This window comes from Rhinopithecus bieti, unplaced genomic scaffold (assembly GCF_001698545.2).
Source record: "Rhinopithecus bieti isolate Rb0 unplaced genomic scaffold, ASM169854v2 scaffold_11252, whole genome shotgun sequence".
NCBI classification, from domain to species: Eukaryota; Metazoa; Chordata; class Mammalia; order Primates; family Cercopithecidae; genus Rhinopithecus; species Rhinopithecus bieti.
Genome location: NW_016806895.1, coordinates 124,254 through 151,162, shown reverse-complemented (window position 1 = coordinate 151,162; position 26,909 = coordinate 124,254). Strand labels below are relative to the sequence as shown.

General features: G+C 34.1%; 1 protein-coding gene across 1 annotated transcript in view; it reads right to left on the bottom strand.

Annotated features, from left to right (window-relative positions):
- Nucleotides 1–26,909, bottom strand: part of GPHN (gephyrin) — a 298,334-nt gene that overhangs the window by 212,706 nt on the left and 58,719 nt on the right. The window contains 1 exon segment of the mRNA XM_017878642.1: nucleotides 5,122–5,178. Within this exon segment, the coding sequence (XP_017734131.1) occupies nucleotides 5,122–5,178 (57 nt within the window).

The following is a 26,909-nucleotide window of genomic DNA, read 5'->3' as shown; positions in this document are numbered from 1 at the left end:
TTTAAAATATTTTAATCTTTATTTATTAGCAAATTAAACTATTAGCAAACTAAATCTTCATCCTGCACTTCTGAGTGATATCTTACAGTCTCCATTAAATAAAATATTTAATTGAATTTTTTAAAATTTAATTTTATTTAACTATTAAATAAAATAATAGACTTTATGGGCCACATAATCTGTGTTTCATCTATTCAACTCTCCTGTTATGTAAAAAGTAACTGTAGGTTATGTATATAAGAGTCTGAGTTAAGTCTGTTAACTCAGAACAAGTTGCCAGATTACCTATGATGATACTCTAATAGTAATTATTTTCCTTGAAAGTTGAAATTGAATAATCAAGGCTATAACCCTCACATCTAGCTCATAATTTGTAATCATGCTGATATAACTAACAAATGGTAGAAGACACGATCAATAAAAAAATCTCCAAATGAAGTCTCATGAGAAGATCCTCAGAAAATTATACAATTGTATAAGGCACATGGTTCTGACCCTATCATCTAATTGAAATCTTCATCAGCATTTCAATAAAGTAAAAGACACTTCATATACTTGTTGATATGGTTTGACTCTGTGTCTCCACCCAAATCTCATCTTGAATTGTAATCTCCACATGTCAAGGGAGGAACCTGGTGGAAGGTAATAGGATCATGGGGGTGGTTTTCTCCATGCTGTTCTTGTAAATAGCGAGGGAGTTCTCAATATATGTGATGGTTTTAAAAGTGGCTGTTTTCCCTGTGCTCTCTCCCCTCCTGCCGCCATATACAACATACCTTGCTTTCCCCTTCCCCTTCCGCCATGATTGTAAGTTTTCTGAGGCCTCTCAAACCATGTAGAACTGTGGTTTGGACCTTTTATCTTTATAAATTACCCAGTCTCAGGTAGCATCTTTATGGCAATGTAGAAATAGACTAATACACTTATTCTTGTGTGTGTACACCTACAATAAATTTTCATGAAACAAAATCATTACCAAATGCCAATTTACTTCATTTTATAAACAAAACCTATCTAATATAGTCTATGGTTCTGAGAGTAACTTTCTTTTTAGCATCACTTTTTAATATTCAAGGCATTTTAAGGTATACTTGGGTAGCAGGAATTAAAGGGTAAGGAGAGAAACTGAAAATTCAGCTAAGCAATTGATTTGCATGTTTCCTTAGCTGAACTCTCTAGAGAGGATACTACTTGCCTTTCGATAGTTTTTTTTTTCTATATCAGACAGTTAACAGGATCCTTAGATTAATATACCTTATATTTAATATTTTTAGAAACAAGGTAATCAGAACAAAGTGTTTCTCAGTGAAATAAAACAAAAGATGAAGATGTTGAGATTAATCATTATACAGTAGCACAGGTGTTGAAAAAAGAAAGAATGGCATGAGATAACCTAATTTTAAGGCATCAAATTTTAATTTGATGTTGGTCTCTTACTAACTCATTACCATATAGACATCAGCAAGTCTCAACTTTTTGGTCTCAGTTTCATTGAAAAAAAAATTACTTCTCATGATTGGTTAGGAAAGAGCACAAGTCTAAAATACATATATTAAAATATTTTATGGGTTTCTAGAATAATTAGGTATGTTCAGACTGATTTAATCATAAAATCCATACTAATCTTTCTTTAAAACAATAAAATAGATTTCGGGGAGTGATTATGGATAGTTTTAAAAATTCTGTAAGAATATGTGCAGAAAACAAAGAATAGCTCAAAGGGAGAAGTAGAGATATGAGATACGTGTATTAATTCCTTCTCTGTTTAATTATTAGAATTTAATAACTTACTAATACAAATCACTTTATATTTCAATAATCAGAAATTTAATGCAGAGATATACATGACTATATGTAGTATACAATTAAAAACAAGCTAAGAAATAAGATAATTATCATATCCCTAACTTTTATTCTAGTTTATACAACAAAATTATTATAGCTGTATGAATTAAATGAATGGTAATAACCTTGGGAGAAGTAAATCAGACGCCAGGATTCACAGGAAGTTTTTTAGAAACCCCAGGAATGAAAGGATACAGCCATAAATTACAGTGGTAATTTAGTTTTTCTTCTGCTACATTTATACTATACATCAATTTAGAGATTTTTCTTGAAAATCTTGACAGTCTGAACAATCTGTCACAAAAAATATTACCATGAATTCTGACTATATGACGTACGTACAGGATTGAGCGGATACAAGGTACTGTCCTCTTTCAATAGTTGTCTTGGGTATATTAGTCTTTAGCTCCAGTATTTGTAAGATGCTATGTGAAGATGTTCCTGGTGAAGGTACTTACTGCTAATTTTCTTATTTTTAAACAAAATGACATACATTTTTCCTAAAAGAGTCTGAGTTAAGTCTATTAACTCAGAACAAATGTGTCTACTTGCCAGATTATCTATGATACTCTAACACTGATTATTTTCCTTGAAAATTGAAATTGTACCATCAAGGATATACCCCTCACATCCAGCTCATAATTTATTATTCTGCTGACATAACTAACAAGGGGTAGAAGACATGACCAATGGAAAAATCTCCAAATGAAGTTTCACAGCAAGATCCTCAAAAAATTATACAATTGTATAAGAAATAGTGATTTTTGAAAAGAAAGATTTTATTTTGCACTGGGGCCAAAATATTATTCGGTCAACAGCAATGTTAGGCAGTGAGGCTTTAGGGTCTTCTTCCCTGCTAATTTAATCTTTATTTCATAAATGTGAGCATGAAGCCGCGGCTAGAAAAGAAAGAGGGGGAAAAGAGACAGAAAGGAAAAAGATGGAGATGAGAGGACAAACCAATCAAATTTGGAGTTACCAGTCAGCAGAAGTTTAGGGAAAAAAAAATCACCAAGTGAAATCGTACATTTACTCTGAGAGAGTATCCTTTCACATTGCCTTCTAGGTGATCTCTGAGCTCCTCCAGCTTTCGATGGAGCTACATGTAAACATCAGAAAATGAATTGAAAAAGCAACTTGTTCTCTTTTCAGTTTTCCTTTTAAAAATAAGATCATAGCATTATACATTTCTCACTGCCTTTGGCAAACATTTCAAAAACATTAAAGGTCTTTCTACAACGTAAGACTGCATGCTCAACAAACCCATGACTAGGAAGTCAACATTTTATTTTGATTAATTACAGCATCTTTTCTCCCCAAAGCATTGGAGAAAATAAATATTATAACCATCTTTATAAATCCCCTAGAGATTCTCTTTGACATTTTCCATCTTGTAGAAACATAAAGATATTTAAATATTCTGAAATTTGACTTTCTTTCCCAAACACACTTTTTGATTTAAGACTGCATCCATATTAATATAAACTGATTTAATTATAAAATGTATCTTTTGTTCTTGAATATATATATGCGTATATACATACTCATATTGTATATACACTTAAAAACAATAAACATACATATATAACTTGAAGTTTTATACATCCAGAAGCTGAACTTGGAGATAACTGCACGCACACGCACTCGCACATACAATCCAGTTTACAGAACATGGTGCTGCAGTTATGGATGCTATTTTATCTTTATTTCACCTTCAGTAATTTTCAAAAGTCATGTCGTTCTGTACATTCTCACCTGAATGAGTCATAATCCATAGTTTAAACCAGTAATGGATTTATTTTCCTTTAAAGATAAAGGTAAAATATGATACCTCACAGATAGACAGTGAGGAATGCTACTGATATATCATCAGGATACATAAACTCATTTTTCTGATTGAATAATCTTAAATTGCCTAGTTTTTGAAATAGGCATACTGTTAACACTTCCCATCCCCTCTGCTTATCCTTGGTGAAATAACATTTTAATAAAATAGCTATCCACTATAAAGCAGTGTTAGAGAACAGAGAGGATGGCTTTTCTGGAATAAAGGACACAAACGTACAAATACACCTTCATCCATGTGCACTCATGTGCATGCACACACACAAATAAATAAACAATAACAAAAAAGTAAAGCTAAGAAGGCAGAAGAGGCAAGGAGAGGAAAGAGTGCAGAAATTAGTATTTCATAAATTGTTAAATGGAAATAAATTGGAGGTGTGCAAAATTTTGAAATGATTCAATATTAGGCCTCAAGACAGTCATTAAATTTTAGGACATCCCAGTGCACTGAATTTTCTAGAATCTTGATTAATTTAACAGTTACTATTGCTGTAAGGGCAAATGGGATTGAGATATAAGAAAATAATTAATTTTGTGAGGTAATTCTTCTGCATATTTTTAGAATTCAGCAATTTTTGTAACTTGCATTTAAGGTGGCAGCATTAAAAGTGATCAGTCTGTGTTTCTTAAGAGTGATAACTTATTTACCTTTCATCATTATGATTAAATGTTTAAGTACTGAGTGCCCAAGGCATATTGAGCAAATAAATATTTAGCAACTAGCAGACAAGATGATCAAATTAGAAATCTTTCAATTGTATATTAACAGATTATATACACAAATGGACAAACATTTAGGTATGTATCTGGTTCTGTTGATTGTTGTATTGGTTTTTTGGACTTTTAAAAAATAAAACAGAGGGGATTAAGAGGGCGTAACTACTATCAGCTATATGTGGGCCCATTATACTACATGACATAAAATTTCTTTCTTTCTAATTGTTAAGGTTATGTGTATTGAATACATATTGTTAACTCATAATAACTTTTCTCTGAAATGAACTATAAATGGTGATGATACCAAAGTAACATTTAAATTATTTTTTATAAAAAAAGTTAAAAGGGGAGATAATATTCTGAAAATAAATGTTAGTTCTCTGTGTAACAGGAACTTAACACACAGTGACATCAATCAGAGGAACGGTTTATTCTAGAACCCCAAATTACAGGCACCTGTAATGAGGCAGTTGCCCTTTCTGTTGTTTGTGGTGCCATTCAAAGCTAGTTATTTGGCAGCTTGCCTTCAGCTGGTTGCTCTATGTGTAGCTGAAACAAACAAAAAAAAATATGACCCAACAGCCAATAAAAATATTAAAATAAAAAAAATGGGATGGTGAAAATGGAAAAGCCCCTTCCTCCCACCACCCTCCAAAAGGAAGAAGTGTAGGCTATAGACGAAATCTTGCCAAAAAATGTTAGAAACATATTTACTTTGAGGGATCCAACTCTACTAGCAACTCCTTTGCTTTCATCCGGCCGTCTAATTTGCTACAATGAGGGAAGATGGGTAAAAAAGACAGAATAAAGAAAAGTGAACTTAAAATTTTCTATACATTAGTAAGTAATACATGCAAAAACATCAATTGACTCTCTGTGGTAGCTCTTAGGAGGCCAAGGAGTTAACTAACCCAGAGGCTGTATGACATGCTCTGCAAATAGGCTGGTCCCTAGAATTCAGTCTTTGTTATGGCACTATCCCTGAGATGAGGAAATTGGCACTTACTTTTGGTTATCTTGGGGACTTCTGATGAAGCAGTATCTGGAGTAGTGTTACATTTGCATTTGGCTTACAAAAAACAAAGAATTACAAATACACCTATGTACTTTTCTCTCTTAGTGTTTTAGTGTCTATTCCATTGTAATATTAGAAAACATAAATGGCATGACTAGAAACATTAATGTTCTGTAGGTGGAAAGATCAGTCCTGACAAGCATCATTCTTGATAGGTGACAGAGTGAAGCTCCTCTGCTTGCTGATCCAAGCATTGAGGGTGTTCAGCTGTCACTGAGATTCCCAATTTAACAATTGTGCTGCCCAACCAGAAAATTTTAATGCCAGACCAATGTTAGATATATTTACTACCTCAAAGCTTTCTGCTATTTTATTTGAATTTTCCACTTGGAAAATTTGCTATCTTGGGTAAGACAGGGGAAATGAAAAGTAAAACTGTTTTTTAAAATAACTCATTTCACATTACTGCATAAATGAGCAAGGGAAGTTTCTCAACACAAAGTGTTTTATTAGAGGAGGTACTTTTTAAATAGAGCTCTAATGAGAACTAATGTTTTGGATAAAGAGGGAGGCAATAAAAAAAGGGGCAGAGTGAAGAGCAAAGGGGACAGGAAGCTTCAGACTAAGTGGTTTTACACTATGGATTCCAGAATGAGGTCTCAATTCAGACCAGCATAGGTCAAGTTAGGTGTGATGTTCCTGCTTTTATTAGTAGATAGTAGAAATATCAGTGTGATGCCAAAAGTTCCCAGTTAGAGTCTTCAAGAAATAATAGAAACCTGAACATCCTATAAAACTTTATTTCCTGGAAGCAGGATATATATTGTCTTACCCTTTTAGAAGATTTCTGATAGTATATGGAAATTGCTGAGGAATAATCATATTGAATTTCACTGAATAATCAAAATTGAATTTTCGTTTTGAATAAAAGCATATTGGTATATAAGAGTTGCATCAACTTTTGGCTCTACTTGATATAAACAGGTTTTACTAATTCTTCAGCATTAACTAAATGTTATGGCCAAAAGATAATCACCAATTCTAATTCTTCTTAGTGGAACAGAATTGTCAAATTTATAAAAAATGGATACTAATTAGAACATCAGCACCTATAAGAGAGGGGCTCCCTATGCAATGAATTCAGAGTGAGTTCATAATATCTGCTCATCCTCTTGTGCTGTTTTCTTTGATTTCTGAGGTCTTTATATCAAAAGCTGTTTTCCAACTTAAATGCAGATTCACAATATCTAGATTATAAAGGTAGAGTTCGTAGATTCCTATAAAAATATAGAAGTCTGATACCTCATGATGCTTTCTGAAAATTTTCAGAAAATGTGAAGATGTTCTGAACTTACACAGTAACAAGTGAACACCATTTTCTACATTGTCTTTTATTTCTAGAAGGCTTAAAATTACATTAAGCCCAGCAACATTAGGTATCTTTTTCAAGGTTACACTGGAAGTTGATGACCAATCTAGGAACAAAATCAACAGTCCCTAATTTCTAGTTTTAAGTAGCATTCCCTCAGCAGGCCTGAAAATATACGGGATGGAAAAAAATTGATGCTTATAAGAGAACTTATATGTATATGTAACTATGTCTGTCTCCATCTGTGGAAGAAATTTTACATTACTATATATATGGAAGACATTTTTCCTGTACCATTTCAGTTCCAAATGCAAGTATAGAAACTTAAAGAATGAATTATAAGAAGAAAAAAAGACAGTTACCCCTAACTGAAAATAGATTAAAAGACTGATTTAAATACAGACTTTGGGAGCAAACAGCTCATCAATGCTTGATTTCAAATTTCTATAAACAAGCCTGTCTTTGAAACCATCATAAGAGGAAAACCTTAGAAAGCCAAGGTGTTTTTCAAAGGCAGAAATGGCTACAATTCCAGTTTCACGTGATTTTTTTGCAGCTTCTGAAACAGGTAACAATAATACCTAATACTGAAAAACTTCAGAAAGCATTTGAAAAGGATGTCTATATAAACTAGAATTTGAGAAATACAGAAAAGTGAAATCAGTAGATTTAAAATGTAATGTCCTTATTTATTTTAGTCCTCCATTAATCATCAGTTATAGTGGGGCAGCATACATGAAAGAAATTCACAGCTAATCCAAATGCTTGATTATTATTATTATTTTTTTGAGACTGAGTCTGGCTCTGTCATCCAGGCTGGAGTGCAGTGGCACGATCTCGGCTCACCGCAACCTCTGCCTTCCAGGTTCAAGCAATTCTCCTGCCTCAGCCTCCTGAGTAGCTGAGATTACAGGTGCACACCACTGCGCCTGGCTAATTTTTATATTTTTAGTAGAGATGGGGTTTCACCATGTTGGCCAGGCTGGTCTTGAACTCCTGACCTTAGATGATCTGCCTGCCTCAGCCTCCCAAAGTGCCAGGATTACAGGCGTGAGCCACCGCACCTGGCCAAATGCTTATTATATTTTAGATAAGAATTTAAAATAAATCACAAAAGATTAGCATTCAGATAAGATTAATGACTTTACTCTTCCTGATAAGAGCCTCACATCATTAGCTATTTTTATTTATGCTTTTCTAAAGTCGAAACACTATCGGTAGCTAAGAGAGGTTACACTGTAAATGTTTACATTGTACTATCATGGCATTATAAACAAAGTCTGAGAATTGAATGTAAATAATTGTGAGGATTATGGAGTAAATTGAGATTATTAGTTTACTTACATATGTTGATAATTAGAATTTAGTAGCAAAAGAAAAATTTCATCATTAATCTTGAAGAAATCTTTTGACAAGTATTTTATCAAGATTTTAAAATATATTATCCATGGGATCCAAAACACTTCAATCTTCTATTCAGTCTCTCAACTAGAATATATTTAACAAAGTATTCCTTAGAAATAGTCTGAAAATGTTGCACTGTTATTACCTCTTTTGCAACATTCTGGGAATCTTTCCTCAGGGATTAATTACTGGGGAAACTATCCTCAGGGATTAATTACCAGGATTTGGCCTGTAGTAAAATGACTTTGACATTTGTATTTACTTTTTTTCCAAGAATTTGGATTCTAGTAACATTATGCAACAGAAGAAATTGCCTGGATCCTAAACTAAGATGTGCACATGTTGATTCCCTTTGATTTAGCTCAGTTTTCCAAAACTGAGCTCACTGTAAAACGATTTCTACCATTAACAAGGTAGAAAACTCTCTAGCCCCACCCTTACTTCTCTTGCCTAAAATAAGTAATTGTAAATGTAGTATTTTAATTAAACCAAACATATATTTCATAGTTTAAAAATCAACTTGGTATTAATTTTTAAAATAAAATACAGAAATTTCAGGCTTATGATAACTGCATTAAGGTAGACTCACATATCACTGGGTATATATATTCATATTTCTCTTTAGTTACAAAATGTTTGGTGAAAATGTTTTAGAAAATGTTATATATTTTGTGTGTTTCCTTTACTGATAAGGGAAACAAGGTCTGGAGAAGTTCAGTGGCCTTCTGAATGCATCAATAAATAATATGAAAAGTACAGCTGATATTATGTTCTGACTCTCAGGTTGTTTAATTAAATTTAGTCTCTTACCTATGGAATAAAGAATGTAGACATTCTCCCCTTCTCTCCATAATATATTTTGTATCAGATTAGAATAAAATTACATAGATTAAACCAACATTTCTGTTTGTGCTAAGGAGTTGGCCATTTTATTTTTAGATCTAGTTTACCTTAAGAACTATTCTGAGACTAATATTTTTAACCTTATTATACCATATCATGGCTTTTTAAAAAAATTATGATTATCAAAGAAAAGAAATAAAACTTTTTTCTTAGAAATTATTTTCTAACCAGTATCACTCAGCATATATTGGTGCAGCTACAGATTGTTTTTGGTAGCTATGATTTGGAGAAAGAGATTTTTAAAAAAAGTTTTGCTTAAGAGCTCAACATTTAAACAAATTCCTATAAATAACAAAGTAGTTTTGTAATTAAGTTAATATTTCAACTCGCTATAATATTATATTATTCAGCCCTTTCAATAAAGCTGGTGCGGCCAGGTGCGGTGGCTCAAGCCTGTAATCCCAGCACTTTGGGAGGCCGAGACGGGCGGATCACGAGGTCAGGAGATCGAGACCATCCTGGCCTACACGGTGAAACCCTGTCTCTACTAAAAAACACAAAAAACTAGCCGGGCGAGATGGCGGGCGCCTGTAGTCCCAGCTACTCGGGAGGCTGAGAAAGGAGAATGGCGTAAATCCGGGAGGCGGAGCTTGCAGTGAGCTGAGATCCGGCCACTGCACTCCAGCCTGGGCGACAAAGCAAGACTCCGTCTCAAAAAAATAAAATAAAATAAAATAAAATAAAATAAAGCTGATGCCTCATCGTAGAACATTTTGTTTAATTTGTGATTTATTAAGATAAGTATAAAGGAAGGAATAAAGCAATGAAAGAGAGTGGATTAACATACAAATGTGTCAAGGAAAAATAATTACTAATGTGTTTCTGGAGGAAAGGAAATACAATTATAAAACTAAACTAATAAAAGGATAAAAAAGGTCAAGGAAAGTTGCAAAGAGTAAGAAGTGAGAAGTCAAAAATTAGAATCATGGTGGCAAGTAACAGATCCTCTAAATCCCTCTGCCGTATTTTTATCCTTAGGAAATCATCTTTTTTTTTTTTTTTTTTTTTTGGAGATGGAGTTTCACTCTTCTCTTGTTGCCCAGGCTGGAATGTAATGGCGTGATCTCGGCTCATCGCAACCTCTGCCTCCTGGGTTCAAGTGATTCTCCTGCCTCAGCCTCCTGAGTAGCTGGGATCACAGGCATGCGCCACACGCCCAGCTAATTTTGTGATTTTAGTAGAGACGAGGTTTCTCCATGTTGGTCAAGCTGATCTCGAACTCCCGACCTTAGATGATACTCCTGCCTTGGCCTCCCCAAGTGCTGAGATCACCGGCGTGAGCCACGGTACCCGGCCAGGAAATCATCTTTTTTAAAGGTTCTGATTTCTAATGATATATTAACATTTGCATTTATTTATTTATATTTTATTATACATTTATAATTTTGATCTTAGAGTTCTACATAGTTTTGATTCCAAGACAGTATAATCTATACTAAATTAGACCTTTATATAAATCTAATCTATATAAAATTGACCTTTATATAAATTATTTCCTGTTCACTAACTAAAGAATAATTCAACTGAAATTATTTTTTCCAAATTTCTTATCTGTCTAAAAGAAATTATAAAACCCATCTTTAATAAAAGAGTTATTATGTGGGTTAAAATAAATAATATTTAAGCAGTATATTATATGTTCTTAATTTTTTTTATTATTTGTAAATGAGACCAAAAAAAACAGTTTATCTTTGAACTTCCATTGAAATATGATATAATTTTCTATCCAGCAGGATTAAGAAGAGACTGGCTTAGCCTGGATGTAAAAATGCTGTGGTATATAGGCATACCTCGTTTTACTGTGCTTCATGGATAATTGCTTTTTTTTTACAAGTTCAAGGTTTGTTTGTGGCTACCCTGTGTCAAGCAAGTCGATCGTCACCAATTTTCCAACAGCAAGTGCTCACTTCCTGTCTCTGTGTCACATTTTGATAATTCTTACAATATTTCAAACTTTTTACTATGATTATATCTGTTATAGTTGTCTATGATCAGTCATCTTTGATGCTACTTTTGCAATTGTTTTGAGGTACCACAAATGGTGCCCATGTAAGATAGTGAACTGATAAATGCTGTGTGTGTCCTGACTGCTACACAGACTGACCATTCCTTGTCTTTCTTTCTGTGGCTGGCCTCTCTATTCCCTGAGACAGAACAATATTGATATTAGGCCAATTAATAAACCTACAGTGGCTTCTAAGTGTTCAAGTAGAAGGAATAGTTGCACGTCTCCCACTTTAAATCAAAAGCTAGAAATGACTAAGCATAGTGAGGAAGGCATGCTGAATGCTGACACAGCCAGAAAGCTAGGCTACTTGTGTCAAACAGCTGAGTTGTAAATGCAAAGGAAAAGTTCTGGAAGGAAATTTAAAGTGGTATGCCAGTGAACATATGAATGAGGAGAAAGTGAAACGGCCTTATTGCTAGTATGGAGAAAGCCTGAGTGGTCTGGATAGAAGAATAAGCCAGCCACAACAGTCCTTAAAGCCAAAGCCAAATCCAGACCAAGGCTGTAATTTTCTTCAATTCTATGAAGGCTGAGTGAGGTCAGGAAACTGCAGAAGAAAAGCTGAAAGCTAGCTGAGGTTGGCTCATGAGGTCTAAGGAAAGGGGATGTCTCTATAACATAAGAGCAATGTGAAGCAGCAAGTGCTGATGTAGAAGCTGCAGCGAGTTACCCAGAAAATCTAGCTAAAATCCTTGATGAAGGCAGCTACACTAAACAACAGATTTTCAATGTAGATAAAACAGCCTTACATAATGGAAGCAGATGCCATCTAGGACTTTCATTGCTAGAGAGGTGAAGTTAACGCCTGGCTTTAAAGCTTCAAAGGACTGGCTGACTATCTTGGTAGGGAATAATGCAGCTACTGACTTTAAGTGGAAGCTGATGGTTATTGACCATTCTGGAAGTCCTATGGCCTTTAAGAATTATGCAAAATCTACCCTGCCTGTGCTCTACAAATGGAACAAGAAAGCCTAGATGATAGCACATCTTTTTGCAGCATGGTTTACTAAATATGTTAAATCCAGTGCTTAGACAAAAAGATTCCTTTCAAAACGTAAGTATTCACTGCTATTGTACCTAGTCATCCAAGAGCTCTGATTGGGATATACAAGGGCATAATGTTTTCATGCTTGCTAATACAACATCCACTCTGCAGCCTATAGATCAAGGAGTAATTTCAACTTTCAAATTGAAATTTAATTATTTGTTATTATAGTTATTATTTAAAAAATATATTTCATGAGGCTACACAGTTGCCATATAGTAATTCCTATAATTGATCTGGGCAAGTAAATTGAAAACCGTCCAGAAATAATTCATCATTCTAGATGCCATTCAGAATATTTTTGATTCATGGGAGCCCAGAATATCAATATTAATAGGAGTTGGAAGAAGTTGATTCCAACCATATGGATGTTTAGGAGTTGAAGACTTTGGTGGAGGAGAAAGAACTGCAGATGCGGTAGAAATAGCAAAAGACCTAGAATTAGAAGGGGAACCTGAAGTTGCGACTGAATTACTGTGATATTCATGATAAAACTTCCACAGATGGTAAGTTGCTTCTTATGAATGAGCAAAGAAAGGAGTTCCTTAAGATGAAATCTACTCCTGGTAAAGATGCTATGAACATTGTTGGAATTACAACAAACGATTTAGAATATTGCATAAATAAACTTGATTAAGCAGCAGCAGGGTTTGAGAGGATTGACTCCAATGTTGAAGGAAGTTCCACTGTAGAAAAAAATGCGTTCAAATAGCATTGCATTCTACAGCAAAATCTTTTGTGAAAGGAAGGGTCAATCAATGTGGCAAACTTGTCTGATTTTAAGAAATTGCTACAGCCACACCAGCCTTCAGCAGCCACTACCCTGATCAGTCAGCAGCCATCAGCATTGAGGCAAGACCCTCTACCAGCAAAAAGATTACGACCTGCTGACGGCTCAGATGATTGTAATAACTGTTTAGGACTAATGTATTTTTAAATTAAGGTTTGTACAGTGTTTTTTTTTTAGACATAATCCTTTTCACGCTTAATAGACTACAGGAGAGTATAAACATAATTTTTACACGTACTGGGATACCGAAAAATTTGTGTGACTCACTTTATTGCAATTTTTCCTTTATTGCAGTGGTCTGGATCTGAACCTACAATATCTCCAAGGTATGCCTGTAAATATAGGTATAAATAACTCCAGTTGGCTTTATTAAGTTTGGCTACGAATCTGAAAAATAGGCCAAAGGACATCTGTGTAATTACCAGATCCTATCTAAAAAAATACACAAACAAAATCCAAACAGATATGTGTATTTTCCTGGTTTTAAAAATAATGTATGTTGTGAAATAACTTGCAATTCTATTCCTACACAGTTTTGTTTACCAATTTTTTAAACTATACATTGTAGTTTTAGCATTTTCTCATGTCATTAAATATTCTTAATGAGATGATTTTTAAGGTTATAGTATAACTTCTATATGTATGTACTATTAATACAAGTTATTTTCCATAATGCTGTGATAAAAATTCCTATACATAGTTTGAGATGGCCTCTTTAATAATTTACTTTGGATACATTTCTAGAGACAAAATGATTGATTAAAACATAACTTTTTTTTTTTTTGAGACAGAGTCTTGCTCTGTCACCCAGGCTGGAGTGCAATGGCATGATCTTGGCTCACTGCAGCCTTCGCCTCCCAGGTTGAAGTGATTCTCCTGCCTCAGTCTCCCAAGTAGCTGGGATTACAGGCACCTGCCACCACGTCCAGCTAATTTTTGTATTTTTAGTAGAGACAGGGTTTTACCAGGTTGGTTGGGCTGGTCTCAGACTCCCGACCTCAGGTGAGCCACCTGCCTTGGCCTCCCAAAATGCTGGGATTATAGGAATGAGCCGCCATGCCCGGCCAACACATAACATTTTAAGATCCTGCCTCTCTCTATATGTATGTATGCTATACAGTACATACATTTCTGTATATACTTTTTAAGCAAACAACACATGTATACAACACATGTGTATGAAAGGTTATACAAATTTATTGCTTGAAAGGTTATATTCCTATTAGTGTGAATAGAAATACTCATGTCATTGCTCATTATAGTACTGATGATTATAGTTTTAAAATAAGTATCAATTTGATTGCAAAATTTGTGTTGTTTTAAATTTTTAGTAGATTTCTAATGAGAGTGTACTCCCCCCACATATATCTGTGCTGCATGTATTTATTTTATTAAATAACTATGCTTACCTTTTACTCATCCTTTTTTTCTTTCCTACTGGATTAGAAGAGCTCTTTGAGGTTGTCAACCCTGTATCTGGTAGATTTCTTATAAATATTTTATTTTCACATAATCCACTGTAAGTTCCTTAAGAACAGGGTTAAAAAGTCTATTAATTGCTGTATCCCCAATAGCTAATACACTATTTGACATATAATATGCATTAAAAATATTCACTGACATATTCAATGAATTTCTGAATTACTCTGTGTTTTCTCTTTAACAAAAGTAGAATGAGTAGGGAGATACTCCTGAAATTTTGGGTCAGAAAATACCTAATTTTAGAATACGTATCAGTTTAAGATATGAAGATCCAGAGGATAGTTTAATATGGGATGTACTCTATATTAAAGTCAAAATGGGATATTAAATAGATCTAAATCATGCCTGTATCTAATAAATTCTGTTGCTGAAATAATGATGGGACCGCTTATATTTGTTGGGCTGTTTTACACAAAATATGTCCCAAACAATTAAAAACAGTTGAAATGAATCAAAGCTATTTATACTGAAAGCTAGTATTCTTAATTTCACAGTGTCTTGTATTTCAACAGTTCACTTCCTCATCTTCCTATAACTTGAACAAAACTAGAGTGGATCTCAAGAGAAATCAGTATTCCATTTAACAGAGACAAGCTTTACCTAAATGTAAAAGATCTTAAGTGAAGTTAGAACATTTTCAGGCCGGGCGCGGTGGCTCAAGCCTGTAATCCCAGCACTTTGGGAGGCCGAGACGGGCGGATCACGAGGTCAGGAGATCGAGACCATCCTGGCTAACACGGTGAAACCCCATCTCTACTAAAAAAAATACAAAAAAATAGCCGGGCGAGGTGGCGGGCGCCTGTAGTCCCAGCTACTTGGGAGGCTGAGGCAGGAGAAAGGCGTGAACCCGGGTGGCGGAGCTTGCAATGAGCTAAGATCGGGCCACTGCACTCCAGCCTGGGCGACTGAGCGAGACTCCGTCTCAAAAAAAAAAAAAACATTTTCAGTTAATAATCTCACTTTATGTACTAGAACAGAATGCAAAATATAAAATAAGTAAATGTAAATTATTCTGCATTAACTGGAGATTAATAAAATATCAGAGAGAGAAGGGCTTTAAGAATATTTTCTAGTTGATACTGGAACTATTTCAAAAGAACAGAATTATAAGCCTACAAGGGACTTTAGAGTTTGTTTAGTATCTTGATGTTACAAATAACAGAAACTGAGGTCAACTAGTCCTCATAGTTTTATTTATTTATTATTTTTTGAGACAGAGCCTTGCTTTGTCACCCAGGCTGGGAGTGAAGTGGCATCATCACAGCTCACTGCAGCCTTAACTGCCTGGGTTCAAGTGATTCTCCTGAGTAGCTGGCACTATAGGCACATACCACCATGCTCAGCTAATTAATTTTTTTTTTTTTTGTAGAGACAGGGTCTCACTATGTTGCCCAGGCTAGTCCTGAACTTCTGGGCTTAAGTGATCCTCCCTCCTTGGTCTCCCAAAGTACTGGGATTATAGGCATGAGCCACTGTGCCTGGCCCTCATAAAGTTGTAATATGGCAGACTAGGGCTGGTACTCAATACGTTGTGCCTCGCAGTGTAATACTTTTACACACTCAAGCTTGTTAGCTTTTCAAATGACTTTTGGGTTTATAGTTTTAAATGTCTACCAGTAAATCAGTCAAATGCAAATGCTAAAACTGCTTCTTCCAATATATCATTAAATTCATGAAGACACAAAAATGATCTATTCCTGCTATCTATGTAAAATACAGAAAACATAGACCTAAAAGTTCTGCATATACTTTCAATAATAGTAGAAATAACAGAAGTTACTGAGTTTGATTAAGAGATGACTCCAAAACCTTTAACTTCTGAAAGATTATCTACAGCGTTGCTTTTAAAACTAGAAAATAAGAAACAACAAAAATATCCAAAATACGGGTTGGTGAACAAACTATGTCACATCTATCAGTCAGAATATCAAACAATCCAAATAATGTTGTAGAAGATAATTTACAACATAAAAGATGTTCATGACATAGAAAGATGCTCGTATTACTAAGTAAACAAGATAGGTTAAAAGCTATAGACAATTTAATAATAATAGCTAATGTCTAATGAGTACTTATATGTCAATCATTGTGCTAAGTGATTTATATACATTTTTTAACTTAAATTCTTAAGACAACCCTATGAAACAAATAGTATCATGCTTTTTCATCTTGCAGATGAGATAATTAAAGTTACAGAGGTGAAGTAACTTTTTGAAAGCAACACATCTAGTAAGTGATTCATCACAGGCCTGTCAGACTCCAGAAACTGAGCCCTTAATCACTGCCTTCTTGTTATAAGATATTTAAATGCATAGAAAAACATAAGAGAATGATATATAGCAAAATTTTAACAGCGGTTATTTATGAAGGGTATTTTATAAGAACTTTTTTATGTGAGTTTTAAAATGTTTTTCCAATGAGTATGTACATTTTTTTAAACAATAAAAAAACTATACTGAAACCATACCACTTACAGTCTATCTTAGCTATAAAATGTTAATTCTACAGCTAGCAACTTTTGGTTTGCTATATCTTCTCAGATACCAAATTTCATTTGCAACTTTAGACTTCAGAGTGGCAATTATACATTTCATAGTTGTTACATTTAGCTTCAGTAATAAACATAGTTCTGTGACCATTAAATAATTAGAAAGAGATGGGGAAATTTAATTTCAATTATCATTATAATGATAATGATAATGAAAAACAAAGGGAACACTTGCATGAATGAAAAAAGAAAAATCGATGTAAAATTCTATATACCCAGCAGAACATCATAAGAAAACTACTGAAAATAAGTTATAGACTAAAAATAGTTAAAATGCTTTATTATGTAATTTTAGTTTCATCAAAATATTAAATCTTTCCCATACTGGGTGGTGCCTTTCTCATTAGAAGAAGGTTAAAGGGAATCATCTTTTATTTTAAGTCTCAAAACTCTGCTTTGCTAACAAATGAGAATAAATCCCCAAACAAACATGTTATAAAGGAGGAGAAATTAGGTAACAGTGAATTAGGGCAGAAATCAGTTACTCAAATGTCCATAGGAGTCAGGCATTGAATGTAAGTGAGTAAAATAGTCTGGAGGGTCTAAAGAATATTAGCTGAGTATTGATACAGTGTATTATATCAGTGGTGGGCCAGCAATGTCGATCTGACTTTTTTAAATGTTCTAAACTGATTTTGAAAATGAGCTATCCCCAATTGTATACTCAACAGAATTATCTGCCAACAACTAGGTTATTTCTTTTCTTCTTTCTTTCTTTTTTTTTTTTTTGAGACAGAGTCTTGCTCTGTCGCCAGGCTAGAGTGCAGTGGCGTGATCTCTGCTCACTGCAACCTCTACCTCTCAGGTTCAAGCGATTCTCCTGCCTCAGCCTCCTGAGTAGCTGGGATTACAGGCGCCCGCCACCACGCCCAGCTAACTTTTTGTATTTTTAGTAGAGACAGGGTTTCACCATGTTGACCAGGCTGGTCTTGAAATCCTCACCTCAGCTGATTCGCCCACCTTGGCCTTCCAAAGTGCTGGAATTACAGGTGTAAGCCACTGCACCCGGACTATTTCTTAAAAGAGGGCTTTGTATGTTATCTATTAGTAGACAGAATATCATGGGGAAAATTAGTTGTTATCCAAGTGCAGAAGTAATACCACACTGAAAATGAATGGAGTTAGCTGGGAATTATAACTTCTGGTCTCAAACCTTAAAAAGATTTCATGAAGTCTCTTATTTGGAATCAGAGAGGTGTAGGTGTTCCCTGCCCTAGGATTAACCTGGATGACAGGGGACGAGTGAACTATTTATAATGCTTAACCATGGTACCGGTAGTCATTTACATAAAGGATCAGATCTCTTGGACTGAGTATACCATTGTAATACTGCTTTTATGGAAAATATATATATAAAAAGGATGCAATAGCCATCATTTTGACCAGAATATTTTCAAGAAACATAGGCCAGTTTGCTCATTTGATTTTATCAAAGGTTCTTTAAGTTGATCCACAAACCCATGAGGGTCCTGGAGACCCTTTCAGGGCTTGACAAAGTCAGAATTATTTTAGTAATAGCACGAAGACATTATTTGCCTTTTTTGCGGCATTGACATTTGCACTGATGGGGTACAAAATCAATGGTGGACTGACATCCTAGTATAAATCAAGGAGTAGATCCAAGTAGTAGGAACAATCACTGTTCTATTCATTGCCATCTTCTGTTTTTCTTTTTTAAAAAACTAGTTTCATATACTGTCCTCAATGACATAGTAAATTTAATATTTACTATATCCTCAATGTAATATTTACATTTACATGATTAATTACAATATTATATGACAATATTAATACATATTAAATTTACTATTTAATATTAATTAAAACTTGGGCCTTGAATGTGACAAAATGGGAAGTATGAATAAAATACTTCTGCATACCAAAGGATGGTGCTTGTCTCAAGTAAAATCACTTATTTATGCAGTTGTTTGAGTTGCAAGCTGAATAGCTAGTTTTAAACAAAGAAAACAATTTTTACTTGAAAGAATGAAATAACTAATAAATTATTATTATTCAGACTTAGATGTTTGGTATACATTTTCTCAAAAATAAACAAAGTCTGTCAATTCAAGAAAAAACTATTTGTTGCTTTTTTGCCAGTGATACTATTTCTAGCTTTTTTCTTTTTGAGACAGACTTGCTCTGTTGCCCAGGCTGGAATGCAATGGTGCAATCTCGGCTCACTGCAGCCTCCACCTCTCGGGTTCAAGTGATTCTCCTGCCTCAGCCTCCCAAGTAGTTGGGACTACAGGCATGTACCACCACACCTGGCTAATTTTTGTGTTTTTAGTATAGACGGGGTTTTACCATGTTGGCCAGGCTGGTCTCAAACTTCTGACCTCAAATAACCTGCCTGCCTCAGCCTCCCAAAGTGCTACAATTATAGGTGTGAGCCACCACGCCCGACCAAATTTCTAGCTTCAAAGCATAAATTAGAACTTAGAAAATGTCTATGTGCCACTATGAGCTTAAGAACTTCCAATACATCCCAGACTTTTTAGATGAGCTTGGTCATTATATTAATGAAGGTGATTTTTTGATATAATATAACAAAATATGTCAACTTTTGGAAGAATTTATACTTTTCAAATGACCAATATATCTGTTCCAAAATCATGCCTGGGTAAAAGATCCATTCAAAGTGCAAGACAGACCAATGGATTTCAAGGTATGAGCATGGAATGGTCCTAGCCAGGGTTTTAGATTCAACATTTCAACTAACCTTTACTTAACTAACAATTGTAAATTTTTGGTATGGTATCAAAGAATATCTGCAACTATAAAAATGTGAATTCTTTTTTTATTTTGAGATGGAGTCTCGCTCTGTCGCCCAGGCTGGAGTGCAGTGGCACGATCTCGGCTCACTGCAAGTCCTTCCTTTTCTAACTATATCTGTATGAGGTTCAATTTGTTTATTCATATTCTTCAACCAAAACAACGTATTACAACAGACTTAATACAGAAACAAATGTGAGAATCCAGTTATTTTCTATTAAGCAAGATATTAACATATATTTGAAAAAATGTAAAACAATGCTGTTATTTTAAGATTTTTTTTTGGTTTGGAAAATATACTTATTTTTTCATAAATAATATGTTGTTTATGTTAACATGTAAAGGCTTTACTATTTTTATTTTAAACAAATAAGTACATATTTAAAAACTTCTCAGTCTTTTTTTTTGAGACGGAGTTTCGCTCTCGTTGCCCAGGCTGGAGCTTAATGGCGCGATCTCGGCTCACCACAACCTCTGCCTCCCGGGTTCAAGCGATTCTCCTGCCTCAGCCTCCCGAGTAGCTGGGATTACAGGCATGTGCCACCATGCCCGGTTAATTCTGTGTTTTTAGTAGAGACAGGGTTTTTCCACGTTGGTCAGGCTGGTCTTGAACTCCCTACCTCAGGTGATCCACCCACCTCAGCCTCCCAAAGTGCTGGGATTACAGCCACCACGCCCAGCCTTCAGTTTTAATTCCTAGTACAACAAACATTGTTAGATATAACCCACATAAACAGACGTAATTTGGGGTCCTTAATAATTGCTAAAAGGATGAAGGGGTCCGGAGACCAGTATGTTTGAGAACTGCTGGATCTAACCAATAATGCAGAGAATATCATTGCTCAACACCCCCCAGATGAGGTAAACGTTCACAAAAGAAAACATGTATTTTGTTCAGAGAATGTATTTTTGATCTCACTAATTCACTGGTTTCCAAACTTTTTGTTGTGTGTTGATGGTATGTGTAGAATCTATTTCTATAATGTCGTTAACAGCTGAACATATTGTTGTACCAATGTTGATACAATTTCAGCAAAAGCAAAGAAACTTGATGTCTAGTATAGTCTTACTGATTTTGGTTAGGCTCTTTAAAATAGGAGAAAAATAATTTGCTGTCACCAGTTAGTGACATGATTTAGACTGGAAGTATGGCCATTTTATGAGCTTCTCCAGAGACTTGGGAACCCAGGTTTAGTCATGACCTAGCCACATCACATAATCACCCTGGTGTTCGCAAAGGAAAATAGTGACAATATGTAATAGTTTGTAAAAACTAACATTACTAGGAAAACATCCCAGAGAAAATATATGCTGACATAGAATCAACAGTGTCATTTTTATAGGTAAAGGAACTCACACTGCCTTTCAGACTCACACATTAAAAACCTTGAGTTAAGAATATAGCTTAACCAGAGCAATCTAAATTCTTTCGCTCAAAGGACAGTAAGAGAAACCTACAAAGAAGTAATAATTACATATTTTGTTTGAATATAGTATTAGACATTAGTGGATTAAAGGTATATACCCCTCATATAAAGATATTTCAATAAATATACATTTTAATTGTTGTATAATCTTTAGTTCAATTAGATATTGATAGTATTTATGTTTTCTTCCTAAGAGCAAAAAAAAAAAAAAAAACACATAACTTGCTGGTTAGTCTAAGAACTAAATTCTTCGCTAATTTTTAAGGTACAGGAAAATATGTGACTATAAACTCTATTTACTTACTCAAAATCAAACCTCAGATGTTTAGGGAATAAAAGGATAGTAAAATTAGTCTCTAAAAATATTCTCTATTTTAATAAAATCTAAAAGGAATGGTAAATTGAAAGTTTGAAACATTTTTATTTTTTGCTCTAATCATTATTTTCTACCTTAAGCTTCTTGATTTCCTTCCTTCCTTTCTTTCTTTCTTTCTTTCTTTTTTTTTTTTTTTTTTCCTAGAGACAGAGTTTTGTGTTCTGTTGCCCAGGCTGGACTGCAGTGGCTTGATCTCAGTTCACTGCAACCTCTGCCTCCCAGGTTCAAGCAATTCTCGCACCTCAGCCTCCCAAGAAGGTGGGATTACAGGCATGAGTCACCACGCCTGGCTAATTTTTTGTATTTTTAATAGAGATGGGGTTTTGCCATGATGGCCAGGCAGGTCTCGAACTCCTGTCCTCAAGCAATCCACTGGCCTTAGCCTCCCAAAGTGCTGGGATTACAGGTGTGAGCCACTGCACCCGGTCTTGATTTTATTTCTAAATAGAGATGCTGCTGTCCTTCACAATTGAAAATTGGCACTCATCTAAGCTATGAATCATGCTTACTTTAAAAGAGAATTTATCAATTACAGAATTATTCTTTCAGTGAATCGTTTTTAGAAGACTATCCTTATTTTAGAACTTGAGTCTAGATATTGTCTATACTTCTTTAAATAGAATTTACATACTATTTGACTTAGGCACTATTTTACTTAGGACAATGAAAGTCAAATATCCCAACTTTGTTCTTGAAAGATACTTCACTGTCATAAAGCAAGAGGAGTGAAAATCATTCCTCATTTCAGTCAGATTTCATTAAAAGAAAATATATGATATAAAAGAGAAATGACTTTTCCCTATATACAATATCATTTCAGCAAACAAATTTGCTGGAGAAAATGTAATCTATGAAGTATTGTTTAGAAAAGATAATACACAGTTATCTTCATTAGGTTGTAATGAGGGTACCAAAAAAACAAAAAGAAATCAAGACCTGGTATATTTTTATAGATTTTGTTCTCACTATAGCTAGAGAATCTGAAACGATCAACGCATAATTTAGGATGTTATATTGCAATACAACTATACTGAAATATTTATTATAATATTATACTATTATAGTTGTTGACCTAAATAAACAGATTAATACATGTGGATGGACAGGAAGTGTTTCAGCTTACAAATGGCCCAATGATAAACAGCTACAGAGGGAGATGTTGGAACTGTTAGTTTTGAATCATAACTTGGTTATTTAACCCTTTGCATTTTCACAAAGACTTGGTTAAGTGCTTCTGATAGCTATTTCCATAATATTATGTATTCTTGATAATCAATCCTAGCATTTATTATACTTTAATTTTTAGTTGTCTGATCTATCTATTTGTAGAAGTTGGAACAATGTCTACTTGCTCACTGTTGCTATTCCACTACCAGGCAAAAACTTATTTAATGAGTTAATAAACACTGTTGTAGAGATAAGGATGGTGAGTCAAATAACAGACACAAAACTCAGTAAAGTTAAGTAACTTGCTTAATTTAGTGTGGTTATGAGTAGAGAAGAAAGCATTTCCATCCAGATCTTCTATTATCAAGTCAAGTGCTCTTTCTAGTACTGATCATTCAAAACTATATTGTATTTCTGATGTAGACAAAATACGTTTGCACATACATTTCTGTGCATGAAAATCTGTGCATGCCTAATCTGAAATGTAGAAAGGATTTCTACAGGATTTGGCTAACACTAATATGTACTAAGCTATCAATATCATAACCAAGATGCAGTAAAAATAAGAATTTCAAACTCAAATTGTATTTCCAATTTTGTGCTGGATATCACTCTTTGGATATCATTGTTTCACATATGCCTCAGATTAAACACATTCCCAATCAAGATGCATTACATTCTTTTCTTTTACCCTCAAGACTTGGTACTTATCTTTTATTCCTTAGTATAGTTAATAACAGTATCGTCTACCTGGTACCTCAGATTTGAAACCCCAAAACTGCTTTTGGACTTCTCGGCCTCAAATTTTTATGCTAAAAAATTAAAATAAAGAATTCACCTAGAACAGAGCTCAGTGCTAAAATCTATGGTCTTGATATTTGACTCAGTGGGAAAAGGCAAAAAGATTCATTAATTTAAATAAAAAAGAATAGATATTTGAAATTGGCTGTTGACATCACTGAATTAGACTATTCACATACTAATAAAGTTTTAGTGTAAGAGTTCTTGATTGGTGACACCTGCCTTTAAAGTGGTCATTATTGATCAATATAATTCCTAAAACCTTCACACAGCACAAAAACTCATATTTGGTTTTCAATCATTCTTCATGCCCCTGGTGAAATGTTAGGTCTTCTCTACTCACCCTATCTAAATGAAGTTCCCCTGCTATTATTTTCTACCACCATAACATTTTCATTTCTTCTTAGCATGTATTGTATTTCAATTATAATTATTAAATTAATGTGAAATTGTAATTATTAAAGTGATTATCTACCTGTTTATTTTACATGTTGGGCATCCCTGTCTGAAAATATGAAATCTGAGATTTTTTGAGCACAAAGGAAACGCTCATTGGAGTATTCTGGATTTCTGATTAGGGATGTTCAACTGGTTTAAGTATCTGCAAATATTCCAAAATCCGAAAAAATCTGAAATCTGAAATCTGGTACCAAGCATTTGGATTAGGGATACTCAACCTGTAATATACGACTAAATTGTAAACTCCATGAAGACAAGTAGTATATCTGTCACTGATATTAAAGCACTTATAAGAGCACCTAGTTTAGATTCTCTTAAGCAGTCTCATGACTTATGAGACTTTTCTTATTAGAAAGATAAATTTCACTTCCTTCTGTCCTTTAATTTATTTTTTAAACATTATTTCCAGATGCCTAATTAGAATAGATTAATTCCTTTTAAAATATCAATATTCAAATTACTTTCTTTTATTATATTAATATTCTAATTCAGCATTTAAAGTTTATATTAAAAATTATACCAAAGGGATAATTTTATCTTTGAGGTATACATTCTAGTGCTGATAAAAATTATCCAAAAGAAGGCCGGGCGTGGTGGCTCATGCCTGTAATCCCAGTACTTAAGAGAGGCCGAGGCGGGCGGATCACGAGGTCAGGAGATTGAGACCATCCTGGCTAACACAGTGAAACCCCGTCTCTACTAAAAATACAAAAAAATACCCCCGCCTGGTGGCGGGCGCCTGTAGTCCCAGCTACTCAGGAGGCTGAGGCAAGAGAATGGCGTGAACCCAGGAGGCAGGGCTTGCAGTGAGCTGAGATCATGCCACTGGACTCCAGCCTCGGCGACAGAACGAGACTCTGTCTCAAAAAAAAAAAAAATTATCCAAAAGAAATATAATCTTATTCCTAGACAAAGATATAATGCTTTCTTGAATTCACTGTCAATTTGAACATCTAAGTGTTAACTAAGGAAAAAATATCAAGACAAGCCACTTGCTCTCCTAAAGTTCTGCAATAAGCAAATTAATTTAATGAATATTAATATTATTATTTTCAGAATATTACTTTGGAGAATGTGGAAGTACCAAGTGATTTTCAAATTTTGTTTGCTATCCTCTTTGTAACTAAAATATAATTGCAAAGTTTTAAAAATACTCAAGAACTATGTATAATTAAATTTAGCATAAAATATTTTCAAAAAATATTTATGATTTCAGCATATTATTAAGGAAAAAAGAGATTATACCTTGAATACTTCTGTATTTCCAGCTTTTAGGTCTTAGTATTCAGTGAACAAAACATCTTAAAGTGAACTTAACTTTTAGTTTTAAATATTTTCCAGACTTTACAAGTGAGTTTAGCTGGTACAACTGGATTTTAATGCAGTCAAGCTGTAAGTTACTTTGTTTTAATAATATAAAAGACATAGACGAGATTTTTTCCATCTAATTCAGGTTTTAAGAATTCCTTCCTTTAATTCATTTGAAAATGTAGCTTACTAGCACCCAAATGGCATTGGCACACATTTAATGTCTACAATGTTCTTACAGTTTAATCTTTATTGAAGATTTAGGACCTCAGTTTTTTAAATGATAAAATTAGTATCAGTTATTTTTGACATATATCTAAAAATAATGATATACAATGGTAACACTGGAAACATTGCTGAGAAGATTGTAACATGTAATGTAAAACAAATTGCACTATTCACATCAGAAACTGAGATCCCTTCTAGTCAAATTAAATTATAACATTCACAAAACTGATAGAAAAGATGGAATTGAGGAAGACAGCTATATGGTCCTTAAATTTGATGACAGAGAAAAAAACTATAATTTGAAAAATTAACTGTCAGCATCCTAGAACAAATTTAGTGTCTAACATCATGTCTTATTAAATAATAAGGAATGTTACTGTTAATCTTTGGTACCAATATTGCATCCATCACATAGAGAACTTGAAAGCACAAATGACTAACTTAATCAGGAAAGGAGCATTCCAGGAGAAAGTAGTCACAGCAGTAATAATGTCTGCTAGTTAATTTATCATATACACAAAGATGTGAGCAGCATAGAAGTGTCTCATCCTTTCCCCACCCTATACAACTCAGTGACAGATTATATAAAAAAAAAGACTAAGAAACTTCTTCCCTCTCCCAAAGGTTGGCATTAAAACTTTCTTTCTAATAAATTTAGATTTGTTTGCAAATATTAGGCAGCAACATTCCAAGATGAATATGTTTGAAAAAATTTGGAATGATACTAGAGCAGGGAGCTATCCCAGCCTGGACAAGTTTAAAGAAATCCCTTTGGTGACACAATTTTGTTAATCTTGCTGTTTACTGGCCAAAAGTACATTCATCCTCAGCATAAACAAATAAATTTACATCTATAATGATAAGTATACTAAAAAATAACAAATCTACAACAAAGAAACAGGAGCTACAGAAAGCAATACCCTTAGCTATGATGTAGGAGTAAGACATTTTGAATGAAATCTGTATTGTCCTACTATTGGCCTAATATGACAATTTGTGACACAGTGGGTGGGAACTATCTCACACTTTTTCATTTTTCATAGTGTAAACTTGCATGCAATCCAACCTTGACAAGCAGAAGGAAATACTGGTTAGTTTTCCCAGATTACTATAGAAGAGTAGGTGTAAGGTGTGAAGCAACTGTACTTACTTTTGGTGTTGGGCACGAAGCTGTAGAGAGGCGAGATGTAGCCTGAGCACGAGGCGATTCTGAAGGAGTAGTGCTGAGGGAGGCTGTGTCTCGTGGGAGCACCTGAACACCACGAGAAATGATGGAGTCTGGAATCTGAACAAGGGGAACAACTATGGTTTAATATTCTGAAAATGCCAATAGCATGTAGAATCAAGATCCCCCCCCACTTTTTTTTTTTTTTTTTTTTTTTTTTTTTTTTTTTTTT